Source organism: Pelophylax lessonae (genome assembly GCF_965119305.1).
Source record: "Pelophylax lessonae genome assembly, chromosome: 13".
In the NCBI taxonomy this organism is placed as follows: Eukaryota; Metazoa; Chordata; class Amphibia; order Anura; family Ranidae; genus Pelophylax; species Pelophylax lessonae.
In genome coordinates this window covers 154,708,606-154,726,306 of record NC_138780.1, presented here as the reverse complement: position 1 = coordinate 154,726,306, position 17,701 = coordinate 154,708,606, and the positions used below count along the sequence as shown (strand labels likewise).

General features: G+C 42.9%; 1 protein-coding gene across 2 annotated transcripts in view; it reads right to left on the bottom strand.

The window, feature by feature from the left end:
* The window catches only part of AKT1 (AKT serine/threonine kinase 1), a 237,600-nt gene that overhangs the window by 68,177 nt on the left and 151,722 nt on the right, over window positions 1-17,701 (bottom strand). For both annotated transcript variants that reach the window (XM_082275278.1, XM_082275277.1), the window contains exons 5-7: window positions 7,048-7,195; window positions 4,438-4,569; window positions 4,290-4,355 (exon numbers count right to left, since the gene is read on the bottom strand). In XM_082275278.1, coding sequence (XP_082131404.1) covers window positions 4,290-4,355; window positions 4,438-4,569; window positions 7,048-7,195 — 346 coding nt within the window. The remainder of the gene's footprint in view (window positions 1-4,289; window positions 4,356-4,437; window positions 4,570-7,047; window positions 7,196-17,701) is intronic.

Here is a 17,701-nt window from a genome sequence, read left to right as displayed (position 1 = left end):
GGTGGCTTGCGAGTGCCAAATGGTACCTGCGCCTCAATCACAGCTGCGTCCTCCAACTTTAAGTCTCATGCACAGATAAAATCAATGTGTCCACCAGCGTCTTTTCATGCGCGGTTGCAGAACTGGAGGAACCATTCTCACTATCTGAGGATTTACCCAGTAGGGTAATCCACATCCGCGGCGGCCAAATCAGATTCAGGATCTGAGAAGACAGATGAGGCAGGGGAAGGCGGGGGCGCTTTTTGCCAGCCTGTCACCCAAAAGCCACCAGAGAGGGTATCAGGTGGGGAGATGTGCTCTAAAGACTCCATAAGTCATGAGGGGGACCCCACAAAAAAGTGTAAAACACTGCTAAGGGACAACCCTCACCGCTCAGGCAGCACCACTCGGTTGCCAGTCAAAGAGCACCAATCGATCCGCATCAGAGAGGACCCCACCAAACTCTCCACCCCACCGAAACCAGGCACTGCAGCCACCAGGAGAATCTGCACTGCACAAGCAGTGATCAGGAAATGAAGAATCCAGGAGTCAGCACCAGGGGATGAGGAGAAACTTCCACAGCTGAAATCACCACCCAGGACTCCACTGTCATGGCTGCCGCTATTTTCAATGGCAAACCACCGCAAAATGGCCGCTGGACTACACAAACATGGCCGCCATGCATTGAACACATAAGCTACAAGAAAATAGCAGCCATGCGCAGCACCATGAGGCTCCCAGGGACCCAGGAGGGATCCCTAGGCCTCAAGGACAGGCCCAAGCAGGAGAGGGGGCCCTGGCAGGAGCCCCCACCAGGCACAGCCGATTGTCTGGTCACCAGTGGCGCACCCCCCTCCCCAACTTCCATGCCATCAAAATGGGGGGCTGTCGGCCAGGAGGAATGCTGCGACTCGGGCCGAGACCCAGTCTTATGCGACCACCCGAGGCATTAAACTCGCAGGCCAGCCCCTGTCCAGTGGGACTATGTCGCGGCTGACCTAGTGCGGAGTTGAGGTCTGAGTGCGCTCGCTGGCCAGACTGGGGTGACCACTAGATCTATATTATTCAGCCTGTCGCCCAGTCCAGCAGTTGATTGTAGATCTCACAGGAAAAAAAACAGGAGATAAATTCAATCTAAAGAGAAAAAAAATTTGCCAGGACCATAGATCCCAGCAAGGAACTAGGTCCTTACTCCTGACTTGGCAGAAAAAAAACTGGAGTACCTATTGCAGAGAGAAGGAGTATGCCCCCTGGGACTGCCCGTAAAGATAGCCAGACTTTTTTTCTGCATAGTGTCCTACTCCGGTGGGGGCAGTATAACCCAATGGTTAAGAAGATCAGGAGCTATGTCCGTCAATGAACAAAAGAGAAATCTCCTTAAACACAGTTGGCAAAAAAACACTGACAGGGGTATAACCCTCCCTTACTCTATCCAAAATGAAAAAATGTTTTGCATTTAGTTGTACTTTAATGCAGAGACTGTCTAGATTCAAGAGATCCCTAACTGAATGCAAAGGGGTTCATGCTTAAAGTGATTGTAAAGTCTCTCTTTTTTTTTTTTTGCTATGGGGGCACCCGAGCCAAACTGCAGCTCTGTGTATCCATTTAGACACGGAGCTGTCATTCAGAACCGCCCCCCATCTCCCCTAATTGGCAAACTGACTTTGATTGACAGCAGCGGGAGCCAATGGCACCAATCAGTAGGGAGAGTACCAGACAGTCTAGGGAGATTGCTGGATAGAGGTGGGGCTCTGGTAAGTATTAGGGGGAGCTTAGCGGGGCTACTACAGACAGAAGGCTTTTTATCTTAATGCATACTATGCATTAAGATAAAACACTTTCTGCCTTTACAACTCCTTTAAACTAGATTTCTAGTGACATTTGAGAAACCATCACTATACTGTATGTTTGCTATGTGCCCCATCCACTAAAAATATCTTTTAAAAATATTCAACGTTCCAGTTGTTTCTTTGGAACAGGTTTATACATAGGACTCTGAAGGCAAGCTAATATTGTTCAGAATAGCTTGCAATGAGCATATAGGGGACAGATACAGGGACAATTCTTTAAGTGATTTGACATACATACGCTATCGGGTTGAGGTCATGACTCAGGCCAGTCAAGTTCCTCCACCCCAAACTCACTCATCCATGTCTTTATGGACCTTGCTTTGTGCACTGGTGTGCAGTCATGTTGGAACAGGAAGGGGCCATCCCCAAACTGTTCCCACAAAGTTGGGAGCATAAAATTGTCCAAAATGTCTTGGTATGCTGGTGCCTTAAGAGTTCCCTTCACTGGAACTAAGGGGCCTTGGTAGGATTTTTAAGCAAGTGTAAAAACGTGCGCAGCAATTTTGTTTTAAGTTATGCTATGTGAATGGGAACTTGTAACCAATACAAAGCATCCCTACGTGGGCTGCAAAAGCAGAAATATACTTTACACCTGACAAGCAGCAAAATAATAAATGAGAGGACACTACTAGAGGATCCTTAATTAAATGGCTACTCTCTGCAAAGGAAATAATATTACATTACATTATATTAACCTAAAGGAGAACACTTCTGTTGACCAAAAAAAAAAAAATCTGTCCTCTCCAGGCGTATTCTATTGACTTTAAGCACTGTGCTGACTTCTGGGAAATGCAGTTAGCCAAATCACACAAGCAATTACTATTTCTGATAGCACTCACATAATGTCCCTACTGCAAATTAAAATGGAAAGGTCATTTACCAATATTAAACTGCAAACTAGGTTGAGTATTATACTGGTGTTCATCTAAACTGACTTGATTAGAGCTGACAACACACAGACTGCTCCTGGGCTTGCTTCCTCCACACCTAAGCAGGTCTACAAAGTCTACATGAAGCAATCCCACTAAAGACCAAAACGCACAAAGGAAGAGGATTAAACATTTTTTTTTTTTTTACAATTCCCTATACTGCAAAGTGCAAACAATAGAAAGTCATTACAAATTTTTTTTTTAAGCCCCGGTTCACACTTCTGCGTGTGCAGGGTTCGCATGTAATGTCGGAGCGCACTGCTCCGATATTACATGCGATCGGCTGTGCGGTGCGAGTTTAGCCATACAGTTTGTATGGCTAAATTCGCACCGCACCCGCAGCAAACACGCACAGGAGGCATTTTTGCAGCCGCATCAGGATCGGATCGCACAGCGGTTCACACTTGTGCGATCCGATCCTGTGCGAACTGCACGATCGCACTGCGATATGCGATCAAACTGGGGGTGTCCTTAAGATTACATTGACACCCCCAGCGTATCGCATATGGCAGTGTGAACTGCCGGGGGTGCGTGTGCGATGCGGGAACAGGCTGCGAGTTTGCAGCCTTCCCGCATCGCATTAGTGTGAACCGGACCTTAATCTGTTCAACTACAACAAAAAAAAATGTTTGTTTTTTTTGTTTTGGATAGAATAGAGAGGGTTAGAACACCCATAAGGCTTTTACTACTGTCTGTGAGCCGGTTTGGAAGATTCACCCTAATTATCCTGGTGTTATTGTTAATGTTATTAAAGAGAATAAAAGTGAAAAAAAAATCCCCCAAATTTTGTCTTGTTACCAGAACAGGAAAAAAGATGACATTTTCCAATAGGAACACTAGTTCTGGTGACCCCGATGACAACCAGGGATTTGCTCTCACTTCCTGTTTTGGGGTTGGGATAGGAAGTGAAGGGAAATCACCCCCAATGCGAAACAGATCGCAAAATAAATAAGCAAACAAAAAACTATGAGAAAGATCAAAAAAAAGAAGGTACCTATGAGATTCAAGTAATGTAGCCAAAAAATAATTTATTGATTGAAAAACATCAAAACGGGATATATATGGAAAACAACCACCGTATACACCGTACGTATTAAAATTACAATCACCTGTACTGAGTCCGGACCTCGTTCCATGTGATTGTAAATTTAATGTTTTAATACACTTTGTGTACGACGGAGGTTGTTTTCCATATATATCATGTTTTGATGTCTTGGATGTTTTTCAATCAATTAATCATTTTTTGGCTACATTACTTGGATCTCATAGGCATCTTCTTTTTATGGTCTTTCCCATAGTTTTTTGTTTGCACATTGTCCTTGGTACATTGATCCATGTATATTTACTTAGACGAGCGAATGTTACCATTTGATGGTGTGTTAATGCCATCATAAACCCTCAACTTACCTATGGGTGCTATGCCCCATTTGGTTTTTTATTTAATACGTATTAAAAAAATAAATAACCCTCTCTTACTCTACTCAAAATGGAAGAATAAAAAAAAAACTATTTGTTTAATTTAATGCCTTACCGTTAAGAAAGGGTGCCTAGAGTTCTGTAAGACGCGGTTTTCAGTCAGTGTATGCGCTACTTCATCCTAAAACAAAAATACATGTATAAAACTATTTTGTTTAATACTGACTTCATATTTAAAGGGTAACATTACCCAGACAACTCACCTTTGCAACAATTACTTCTTTTTTTAAAATTTTCATAGCGTAATATCTTCCTGTTGCTTTTTCTTTGACTAAAATAACTTTTCCAAAGGTACCTTTCCCCAAGAGCTTTAGATATTCAAATTCATTCATAGTCTGCGGATATCAAAAACAAAATAAAACTTGATGAGCTCCCTTGGGTTTGCACTTTTATGTCCATTCGCCTGCAATCTCAGTCACCACCAAGGATTAAACTGTTCAAACAACCGGTGAACAAAGTGAAAAAAAAAAAAAAACACATCTTAAAAAATCTCCAGGTATTTTACAAGTCAGCAGAAGAATCTTACAGGAAAGTTAGTAAACGGTGGAGTTGGGCAGGGGAAGTACTACATCACTAAAACAAAGCTAAATGTGAAGTTTGGTCTGATTGAACACCATATCTAAGCATCAGGGAGGCAGGCTAGGAGTGGAAAAGTCCTCCCCAGAGCTGGTCCCACAGTGTTCTGGGCAGTGCTGTATCTTGGCCTAGGCCGACAAGGCCCAGGCCTAGGGCGGCACTTTAAAGGGGGGCAGCAAAAAAACTGCACCTTGCACAAAAAATAAACAGCCTCCTCCCGGCTCCCACAAGAAAAGTATAATGCCAGTCTTATGGGGCGAAATGGGCCAGGGGCAGGGTCCAGGAGGCAAATCAGTCTGGTACCCCCATAAAGCAGTCACACTGCTAGGGGGTGCCCAAGTTTAGTCAGGCCTAGGGCAGCACAGAACCTAAATACACCACTGGTTCTGGGCCCAAGTCACCATAACTCCAAAACCCAGGGCCAAAGAACTTCTGGACAACTCAGATTGACCAATTACATCACTCACCTAGGCTACATCCTTAACGTCTGAGTAATATATTACAGCAGACCCGACTTACTAGATCTAAATCTCAATTGTACATCACCAAATTTGCTAAAGCCCTGTGCATCAAACAATTGCAACTATTATTTTCTTATAATACTGTCTTCATTTTTTACATTTCCTTTCTCCTGACCTCCTCCAACCACTTCTTGTCTAAATGTGCTTGCTCCAGGTATGGCTGTATATATTGCTCAGGACCGGCTTCCTGATAGTGACAAATGTGGACCATGTAGACTTCAACAAAATAGTGGCCAAAACACATCTGAGGAATTCTCTACAGGTGAAGAACGGGAGTTGAAGCAATCTTTTACTCATCTCATTCACATTTACGCAACAGGGAATCGGTACCTTTGTACAGATAGCCACCATTTTGTTGAACTCTACTGGAGCCTGACAAGCCGATTCGGTCTGTCTTGCAGCAGTCTTTTCACATGCTGATCTGACAGACACAGGTTTGGTGGAGCATTCGAGCGGTGCAATTTTTTTATAGTTTTGAACTGTGGACCATGCCGGCATTCAATGTGTCTCCACCAGGGGACTACGTGACAGGATGACAATGCAGAGGGACAACTGGGAGTCAGTTGTCACCCCATAACAGGAAGCCCCTGAACAAGGACTTTCAGGTACGAATCACCAGGTATTCTTTTAACTATATTGCGTATATTTACAATTATTTAAATGAGCAAAAAAAAAAAAAAGATTAATACGTTAAAGCTTATATGAAATTAGTGTTTGGGTTGAAGTCTCTTTAAAGACTACTTGTCATTAATGCTGTAAAAGTTTATTGCATTTAGGACGAACATGACCATGACAAGTCCACCAGGTTTAAACTCTTAGCAGCTTCAGCTGAAAGCGAAGAAAAATAATAAAAAACGAGTTAACTAATTTTGCCTCTCAAACTCAAATGAATCAATTTGTCAAACAAATTGACTAGATCAACATACCATACTATCCTATAGTAATTACAACTGTGGGTATCATTAATAGCACGAAAATCAATGCAAGCTTTTGGTCATATGGGCAGCAATGAGGAGAAATTGTAGCAGCACTTCCCCATCCAAACAAGGCTGTTACTATAGCTTTGCATTACAACTGGAGTATAGATTATCTTAATATGTAAGTATATCTGTTATCAGAGAAGCATATAGCCTGCCACTGCCAAACACCTTCCTAAGATACTAGTTCCCTGGCTATTATGCTGATTAGCTTCAATATTTCCGGAGTCACCAACCTGGAACAAGTATAAAGCTGACCACATCCACCAAATTTTGGCCAGTTTCTGATAAGGCAGACAAAATTCATGCAGTGGGTGGAACCTTAGGCACCCTACTGCCTGACATCCATAGATCCAAAAATGCAAGGAGCAGAGTGGATAATTCTTGGCCAACCAGTGACTGGACAGTCTGACAGCCACCAGTGCTCCAGTAGTGGGAGATTCGGCCATCCAAATGGGTGGGTGGAGGAATCTGTTTGTCCAGCTTAAGAGTCAAGAAATTCCAGCTCTTCTTCTTTTGTCACATGCTTGTCTGTGACTCTGTACTGAAAAAAGATAGCCAGCAACTATACATTTTCAGGAGGCCAGCAATGGCAGCCCATATATTTCTCTCATGGCAATTTAAACATCACCACACCAGCTATTACAGGTATATCTACCAACATTTAATCCATAAACACTAAGGACAGGATATAAAAAGGATGACTAACATCAAATGAAGCTCATTCAATCCAACTTACTACTTTGTGTTTTGGTTTTGAAAGAGAAACTTCCATTTCCTCTGCACCGGAGTTATCGCTCGGAGAGCCAGACCTAAAATCCATCATTTCTTCTTCTTGTTTCTTAAGGCTGTCGGCTACTGCCTGGATGGCTTTTATCCATTCTTCTCTGGAGAAGGATGAGAAAGCAGGGATCAGGAGAGGTGAAACATCCATTATACAGTGTAAGGTGAGGAATACATTCTGAATTAAAGACCTTTCACTTACTCACAGAGGACAGCTCATTGATTTTCACCGGTCAGCTCATTACCTTTTTTCTTGGAAAGCGATTGCCTGTGTGAAGCCTCAGTTCTGAAACTTGCAAACTTACCCCCAAAAAACGGGAATGGGTTTTCATGTGCTGAAAGTTAAACTCAAGGCATCCTCTCAACTGGGCTTTGTTAGTTTGGCTAACACACTTTTACTATTTTGGATGATTGCTCCCCTATATACTGTATGCTCATTGGAAAGGCAATAATGGCAAATTATGATTCATTGAACATGTTAAAGGTTACACAGGTAGCTTTATTGTTGAACCAGGAACTAAGTCCAGCACCCTTTGGCATGCCTAAGGGGTTGCAGCATGGACTGGGTACTGCCACTTAGGGGTGCTCCTGCAGCCATTGCTTCTCACAGACACCACTGAGCCTGAATGGATTGATACACCGCAGGCTGATTGCTGGGTGCATTGATACACAGAGCAAATCACTGTCAGTGACTTTCTCTATTCTACATAAATGGTGTCTGGAGCAGGGATATCCAGTCTAAATCTCCAGCAAATATGTCATTCTGCAGGAGACCCAGGAGGAAGCATCGTAGGATCTGTGCAGTGTGTGTACGTGTATACGCTCTGCTCCCAATGACCACTAATAAAATGGGGAGCAATAATTGCTGTCCTTGTAATATGGAGCACATATTGGCAAATATAAAAGAGGGCAAAATACCACAATAAAAGGGCACACACTGATCACAATTTAAGTGGCACAGGCTAACCACCAAAAACGGGAATTCTGACCATTATTAATAAGGCACCACGACAACAATATAGTAGAAACACGCAGTCTGCCATGAAGAGTGAGAATGAGAGAGACAAGGAAATTACTTTGAGGCAGGTGTCAAGTAGGCTGGGTATGCCACTATGTCACCTGCCTAGCTCTGCAAATTGGTGGAGGTTTGTAAATCACAAGGCTGGATGATTTTGGACAGCCAGAACCTATGGTTGTCTGACTACATGAACAATGAATGCATCGGACAGGATGAAGTCACTGTTCGGCCCACAAATATCCACCTGGTTCCTTTGATTTCTTTTTTCTTCTGCCAAAGTTTGTCAATCTTGTTGGGTGCCGACAGGGCCATCCACGGCTTGAATTTTGGCCAACTCAGCATGAATTGGTCAAATTCCAGTAGTGTCTGGCCAGCTTTAGCCTCTCTTTAGATCTCCAGTTGCCATGGTGCTGCATATCTGATCAGCAGACACCAGTCATTTCAGGGCTTGAAAGATTAGTGATGACTATCACAGTTAGCAATGTGCTTATGTCAGGTCTCAACTGGAGACATGCCTTGAATGTAGCATTGGGCCCACTATAGCTGGCAGATAGAAATTGGCCAGTAGTTCACCGAGGCCATCTGATCGCTGATGCATAACTGTCCAATTTACTATTAAGCTTTCAATAGGAATTGAGATGAAGACACAGAGCCAGGGCTGGAAATTTACTATAAGAATTTAAATACTGTAGGGGATAAAGCAATGTAAAATTATCCAGCAGCAGGTCAGTTTTAATCAGGGATAACAGGCCTAACTGGTGTATGGCCAACTTTTATTTTATCTATGGGAAGGAGTGAGGAGAATGCGAGTAATAAAATATGAGGCTGCTTCGGTGCACACTGTTCTTGCACATTTTCTTCTGTAAAATGATGCAGTGGCGTGTTTCCAACAAAAGTCAGCTCCAAGAACTAATGTTTTTTTTTTAAAAAGGGAAGCCTTACATAACAAAAAACATAAAATAAAGACATAAAGGTCCCCAAAGACAAAAAAAGCTTTCCTAAAAACAAACCGATTTCAGTTTCACTAACACTATGGCTGCTCTGTGCCCACCATTTATAGAGAGGGGTTGACTTAACCAAAAGCTTCATTACTTGCCTTTCTCTGAGTCTGCTGGCCATAGTCCAAAGGCTATGCCGTGGTAAAAAAAAAATGAAATTGTCCCTGCGTATCTGCACAAAAATTTTCTTGGACCATGAATCTCAAACCTGCAGGATTCACCTCTAGCCCATAGGAACTTCAAAACTGAATCTTATCAGTCATTATGAGTGGGTGTATAATATGACAGCTTAAATGCCCAACGAAAACCAAATAAAGGTATAAGCTATCCCAAGCGCTTCAAATGAGGACCACTCACCAATAAATAAATTGGCTATGCAGCTACTTAACTAAAACATATGGAGAAAGATATATAATAGATAGATACTCAGCAATATCCCTATATATATATAGTAGCGCAAACTTGTCAAGAAGCAAGTGCCAAAAAAATACTGTGCCCACTGCACAAAAGTCCGAAATGCAATAGATGTCACATAGGCAGCAGGAAAAAGTTCAGAAATGACTCAAACAGTCCATAATCCTTCACTCTATCTCCTGGGATGATAATGTACAAAGACGTGTTTCTCAAAAGGATCACCACCACCACCGTGCTCCAAGGGGGGAGGAGAATTGCCCACTCACCAGATGCTGTGGCCCAACCCACTTTCGTGTTTGAGCATTCAGGCTTATAATGATGGTCACTGGTCCAGAGTATCCACAACAGGAATCGCACCAGCGCAGTCAAAAAAAGCTCAGCAGCATATGGGGAGGAGAGAACATAATCCCAATAGCGTGATACCGTTTGAAAGGGTTTTATTAAATAAAATAAAACATAAAGGTAACACACTCACATGTCTTGTATGTCATCCAACGTATGTTACCTTATGTTTTATTTTATTTAATAAAACCCTTTCAAACGGTATCACGCTATTGGGATTATGTTCTCTCCTCCCCATATGCTGCTGAGCTTTTTTTGACTGCGCTGGTGCGATTCCTGTTGTGGATACTCTGGACCAGTGACCATCATTATAAGCCTGAATGCTCAAACACGAAAGTGGGTTGGGCCACAGCATCTGGTGAGTGGGCAATTCTCCTCCCCCCTTGGAGCACGGTGGTGGTGGTGATCCTTTTGAGAAACACGTCTTTGTACATTATCATCCCAGGAGATAGAGTGAAGGATTATGGACTGTTTGAGTCATTTCTGAACTTTTTCCTGCTGCCTATGTGACATCTATTGCATTTCGGACTTTTGTGCAGTGGGCACAGTATTTTTTTGGCACTTGCTTCTTGACAAGTTTGCGCTACTATATATATATAGGGATATTGCTGAGTATCTATCTATTATATATCTTTCACCATTATGAGTGGGTGGAGTAAGGTGGCAGGTAAACATTCATATTTGCATATCAGAGCCCCCATTGTATATCAAGGTAAAGTTGAGACAAACAAAAAAATGAGTGATTTTTGGTTCAACCCGCTGGAAAACAAAGCGTCAGCTCCGGTCACAGCCACTGTATTAACGATCAATGGCGAAGAGCCATACCGCTGATCGGGATCCGGTCAGCTGCTGGTTTTCCAGCATGCACGTCGAGCTTCTGTCGGAGCGGCTGGCATACACAGGGGTTGAATGTCGGCCGTTTTTTATTGAATCGGCGGGTATATTCCAACATTCGGCCCGTGTGTACAGGGCTTAATGCTCCTATCACTGATATCAGCCAACATGACCTGTAATGAACTGGTGCAGATCACATATAACAGCTTGTTAGGCTACAATGCGCTACAGAAAAATGGCAACTGACCTGTAGTTCAAATACATTATTAATAGTCAAGGACCTACAGCCATGTCTTTTTCCTAAATTCTATCCAAACCTATCTCTGACTAAACTCTATTATACTGGAGTAACAATGTGTAATATAAGTTACAAGGTACTTCATGTTTTTATACTATGAAAGTGACAGCTTAGTTTTGTCATACTTAATGCCACCGGCTTTTTATGCAAATGATGAAGAGGGACAGGAGTCAAACGCTACAAACTCAGACATTTCTGGGACAAACCGCTTACAAATGATGAACGGGAAAATCAGACAAGTTTAATTCATAATGACAGATCCAAATCTGGTGCGCCAGTGTAGAGTCCATCTGTATTAATATGTTCCTTCTCAGTATAACATGCAAGTATCTTAGGATGCTCGTCTGTAAATGTACTTCTGGACCTGATTAGCCGTCAATCATCAAATTTTAATACCGTTTACTCGAGTCATGGAATGTACAGTCACATTTTTTTTTTTTTATAAAGAACTCAAAGTGCAATAAAGCATAAGTTCACCTTTTCGGCACTTTTCATAATAAATGGAATCCTTTTGTAATATAATTTCTGGCCCAGCAATCCCAATGTTTTTATCTCTCACCTACCTCATCCACAAAAGGTTTGAAATTTCATGTTTTTGAGTTAAAAAAAAAAAAAACGTCTGGTTGCATCACTTCCTGTAGGTCATCTCCCATCATTCTCTGTTTTTGCACCACAGAAAAGAGTGCAATAGGGCGTGTATTATCAGTCTGGACCACACCTCCCTCATTATTATACCACAACCTACTCCTTCCCTTAAGGCACAGGTGTCAAACAAAAGGCCCGCGGGCCGAATGCGGCCCCCCCAGGCCATTTAATGTGGCCCTCGCACCTCTCCTGCAGCTGTGGCACCCCTCTTATCTCTGCCCCCACCTTGTCTCTGTAGTGGGCAGCAGAGAAGACAGAACTCCTTTGCCAGATCCTGCACTCCTCTGTGCAGCTGCAGAAAGGCTCGTCTTTGCCCCCCCCCCCCTTCTCAGCAGTCTGCAGCAGAGAGGAGAGCAGAACTCCTCCTACAGATCCTGCACCTCTCTGTGCAGCTGCAATACTACCTTTGCCTCCCCTGGTCTCCACATTCAGCAGACTCTGGAAACTGACTCCAACCCTCCTTTGGTTCTCCTCCAGGCCCTGTACTTCTTCCCAGATCCACCCGCATCTTCTTCCTGGCAGCAGCACAAGGTAAGGGGGTGCATTGTGATGCAAGGAAGGAAGGGTGACTCTTGACTTCTGATGGTACGGGGGTTCTTGACATCTCATGTAAGGGGGCGTGGGGTGCTCTGGACATCTAATCCTACAGATGTAACCGGCCCTTTGAAGGCAACCATAATGCTGATGCGGCCCGTGATGAAATTGAGTTTGACACCCCTGCCTTAAGGCGATCATGACCATTACAACCTGATTGTACAATCTCCTTTAGTCCTACCATCAGCTATGTAGTGTAAGGCTCCGTGCAATCAAACAAAACAAAACCATATACATATGCATTTAAAAGAGATTTATATGCTAAGTAATAAATAAATGTGACTAAAAAATTATATCTCAATATCTTCCGTGGGAAAATATAAGTGCCAAGTCCAAAATGCAGTATAACATCCACTTCCATGCAAATGATAATGAACAGTTGAACAGTATAAAAAGAAAAAAAAAAAAAGTTATAATAAATATATATATATATATATATATATATATATATATATATATATATATATTATATATATAATTTTTTTTTCTCCTATTTATTAATAGTCAACCTCCTTTTTCTTCTACCTTAGTTGGAGTCCATAAATAAATAAATAAAAACGTGCAGCACTAATCTTCTACATATTTGAAATAAATCACCACCACAGAGGGCTTCCTCCACCTCCCAAACAGGCTGCCAATATGCGCCTTGCCTCCATGCAAACTTTAATCTGTGTCTTTCTCCACATATGAACACCAAAAGTAGCTCAAAGGAACAAAAACATCCTCATTGCGCAATATATCAGCTTACCAGATCTGTACGGCACGCTTTCTGTCTACTTAAATCCTCAATCCCTTTCTCTGTCCCAAAAGTAAAGTTTTGACCCCTAATATTTCACCAAAGCAATCACCCCCAGCAAAAGTGTGAAAAAAAATTAACTAAAAAGTACACATGTAAAAAATCATTTAAAAATTGTAAAAAAAAAATAAAAAATAAATAAAAATGAGCGGTTTATTTGTGCGCCTACAGCCTTTTTACTCCATGAGAATGCAGCAGACGGATGAACACAGGTACAGGTCCTAATTTGACAGGTGTGCAGATGTGGCTGAGCAGTCCCAAATGCACACCGTCTGCCTGTCAAATTAGGACCTGCGGCTGTGTTTGTACAGCTGCATCCCCATAGAATAATATAGGCCGCCCGCACACAGCAAAAACCACATAAAAAAAAAAAAAAAAAAAAAAAAAAAAAAACTGATTCAAACTGCACAGGCCACAACACCCATGTGAATGAGCCCCAAAACCTCTTTCTCACTCAGCTTTATTTATTATTTCATTACAATTTATTCTTTTACGTTTAAGATATATTGTGTTTGTGCCCGCAAATAATGATTTTAGTATATTTTAAGCCAAACTATTGTTTAGATAATTTCTTTTTTGGGGTGGGCTCCATCAGGTTGGCTGTACAGGACCCCGTGCTTTCTAACAGCCCTGGCTACAAGAGTAGGGGCTTACAGTGGGGCACATGGTGGGCTGATGTCACACATCATGGTGAGTTGACTGCCTGAACCCAGAGGAGGCAGCCACCTCACAATGGCTGAGGAGCACCAAGATGGTGGCGCAGAACCCAGGCTGTGACACCTGATCAGCCGATCACAGCAGGACAACGCTGGATCTGCTGGGCAGATGTGTATGTGTATCAAGGACAATGCTGCATACCAGGTAAGATAGGGTTAAAAATAAAAAATAAAATGGGTGAGGGTGTGAATTTTCTCTTTGAAGCCTAAGTGCAGCCAAAATACAAAAAAAAAAAAAAAAAAGCAGCACAAGGTCATATCTTACAGTCCGTAGAATGTGTCCCTTGTGCTGATGCCTCTTTTAGTTGAAATCCTCCTCCGTCCATTCTACATAATCTTCTGGTGCAGCGGGGGTAATACAAGAGAGTAGCGACTATCCTTGCCCATTCTGCCCAACTGCTCCATTCATAGAAGCCATAATACATATATGAATGGAGAAGGTGGAATTCTGGTGGTTATTGGTTATTAAAGCGGAGCTCCACCCAAAAGGGGAAGCTCCACTTGTCTGCCTCCTCTCCCTCCTCTGCTGCAATATTTGGCACCTTTTGGGGGGGGGAGCAGGTACCCGCTCCCACTTCCGGCTCAGTTCGCTGCGGGCTTCACAAGTCCAAGAAGACTGCGGGCCATTCACATGCATACACAGTAGGAGTAGTTCCCTTAGTCAAGACGGTGGCGTCAGCACCCGATAGCCAATTGAAGAATTGGCTCAGGTGAGGACAGGAGCTCCTCTTTAAACTTCAAACACACATTGCAAAAATAATTCCTAAAATTAAAGATTCTGGCAGGCTTGGTTGAGAACTGTTTTTTTTTTTTTTTTATGGTGCTCTGCCACAAGTAGTCAATGGAACAAATCGTATAAACCAATGGTCTCCAAACTGCAGCCCAAGGGCCCTTTGCTTGCCTTTATCCATCCCTTGGGACACTTTTCCTTCCACTGAAAAAATACACTATTCCTCCCACTAACACCAACATTGGGACACTATTCCTCCCTGTGACACCAACATTGGGACACTATTCCTCCCACTGACACAAAACATTGGGACACTATTCCTCCCACTGACACAAAACATTAGGACACTATTCCTCCCACTGACACAAAACATTGGGACACTATTCCTCCCACTGACACAAAACATTGGGACACTATTCCTCCCACTGACACAAAACATTGGGACACTATTCCTCCCACTGACACAAAACATTGGGACACTATTCCTCCCACTGACACAAAACATTGGGACACTATTCCTCCCACTGACACAAAACATTGGGACACTATTCCTCCCACTGACACAAAACATTGGGACACTATTCCTCCCACTGACACAAAACATTGGGACACTATTCCTCCCACTGACACAAAACATTGGGACACTATTCCTCCCACTGACACAAAACATTGGGACACTATTCCTCCCACTGACACAAAACATTGGGACACTATTCCTCCCACTGACACAAAACATTAGGACAATGGGACACTATTCCTCCCTGTGACACCAACAATGGGACACTATTCCTCCCTGTGACACCAACAATGGGACACTATCCCTCCCACTGACACCAACAATGGGACACTATCCCTCCCACTGACACCAACAATGGGACACTATTCCTCCCACTGACACAAACATTGGGACACTATCCCTCCCACTGACACCAACAATGGGACACTATCCCTCCCACTGACACCAACAATGGGACACTATCCCTCCCACTGACACCAACAATGGGACACTATCCCTCCCACTGACACCAACAATGGGACACTATCCCTCCCACTGACACCAACAATGGGACACTATCCCTCCCACTGACACCAACAATGGGACACTATCCCTCCCACTGACACCAACAATGGGACACTATCCCTCCCACTGACACCAACAATGGGACACTATCCCTCCCACTGACACCAACAATGAGGCATAATTCCTGCTACGGACATTAACATTTTGGCACTATTTTTCCCATTGATGACGATCAAGCACTATGTCTCCCACTAACACCCATGATGGGACACTTTCTCCCACTGACACAAATGACAGGGCACTATTTCTCCCCTTAATACCAAAGATGCATTGTTTACTCCTCTTGACGCCAGGACAATTTCTACTCCCTATTGCCACATTGCCACAGTCTGCCCCCCCCCCCCTCCCCAAAGCCCAGAGGACAGTAAACTGGCTCTTTGTTTGGAAAGTTTGGAGACCCCTGGTATAGACTTTGACACAGTCATACAAAACATAAGGTAGAAGTATTAATGGAAAATGGTTAGATGCTGCCAGGCAGGATAACTATGCATAGCTCTGCATTGACAAAGCCATTGATTATTTAACTACTTCTGGACCAGAAGGTTTTACCCCTTAATGACCAGGCCTTTTTTTGCGATACGGCACTACGTTAATTTAACTGACAACTGCACCATCCTGCGACCCTGTATCTAAATAAAATTTTCCTTTTTTTTCCCCCACAAATAGTTTTTTCTTTTGGTGGTATTTGATCACATCTGTGATTTTTATTTTTTGCACTATAAACAAATAGCGACAATTCTGAAAATAAAAAAAAGCAATATTCTTTACTTTCGGTTATAAAACATTCGAAATAAAAAAAAATTTAAAATCTATCAAAATTTTAGGCCAATACATATTCTGCTACATATTTTTGTTAAAAAAAATCCCAATTAGTGTGTATATTGATTGGTTTGCGCAAAAGTTATCGTGTCTACAAATTAGGGGAAAGATTTATGTCATATTTATTTACTAGTAATGGCAGCGATCAGCAATTTGTAACGGGACTGCAGCATTGCGAAGGACAGATCGGACCCCTAACTGACATTTTTGACACTTTTGGGGGGACCAGTGACATTACTACAGTAATCAGTGCTAAAAATATGCTTTGTTACTGTACTAATGACACTGGAAGGGAAGGGTTTAACACCAGGGGGGGGGATCAAAGGGTTAAATGTGTCCCTAGGGGGTGCTTTTTTAACTGTGTGGGGGATGGGCTTGCTGGATGAACACAGAGACCTGTGTTCCTAAATTGGAGGAACACAGGATCCCTGTGTTCACTACCGACAGAACAGCGGTCTGCCGTGTTGACAGCGGCAGACTGCCATTCTGTCTCCACTGGGGGTGTGATCGCAGGTGCCAGGCGGACATCGTGCACGTGCCCCCACTAGCTGTCTGCGAAACGACGTACAGGTGCGTCGTTTCGCAGAACAGAGCCGACTTGCCGCAGTATAAGAGCTGGTCGGCAAGTGGTTAAAACACCTACCCTCCAATACCTGGGCACTATCTATATTAAAAGAAACCTGGACTGAGGAAACAAAGGCTGTCATTTCTGAACACATTTTGCAAATACTAGTGTACTGGCAGCTTTAATGCTCTGAGGCTCTAACCCAGAACATGTATGCAGCCAGTGAAGTAAGAAAACGTATTCAGCATATTTGTTCCAAGTGTATAAAAAAGAAAGCATTAAAACCACATGGTTTCAATGGTAACTAATATTTTCAGAAACAGAGGCATGTCATGGTTGCCTATTTATTTCTCTGAGTACAGATTTCCTTCAAAGGGTTACTAAACCAGGACCCTGGATTAACTATATCTGGTCTCCCACAGTACACAGAACATGGAAATACAATTATTTTAGTAAATATAAACTGCTAAATACCTTTTCTCATCAATATATAACAGTTCTGTGACTATCGGCGTCCAGCCAAGCACTGGTTAAAGCTTGTAGGAGGAGTTTTGATTCACCTCTGACTGTCCTATGAGGCTGCATGACCCCTGACCCTCTGTCTGGATGGTGCTGATTGGCCCTGTGCTGATCACATGCACCCTCCCAAAGAAAAAAAAAAAAAAAAAAACAACACTCTAGCTATACACACCAAACTGAGCATGTGCAGTCTTTTACTGTCCTCAATCCATCTGCTGATGGTACAGAGCCTTGGAGGCAC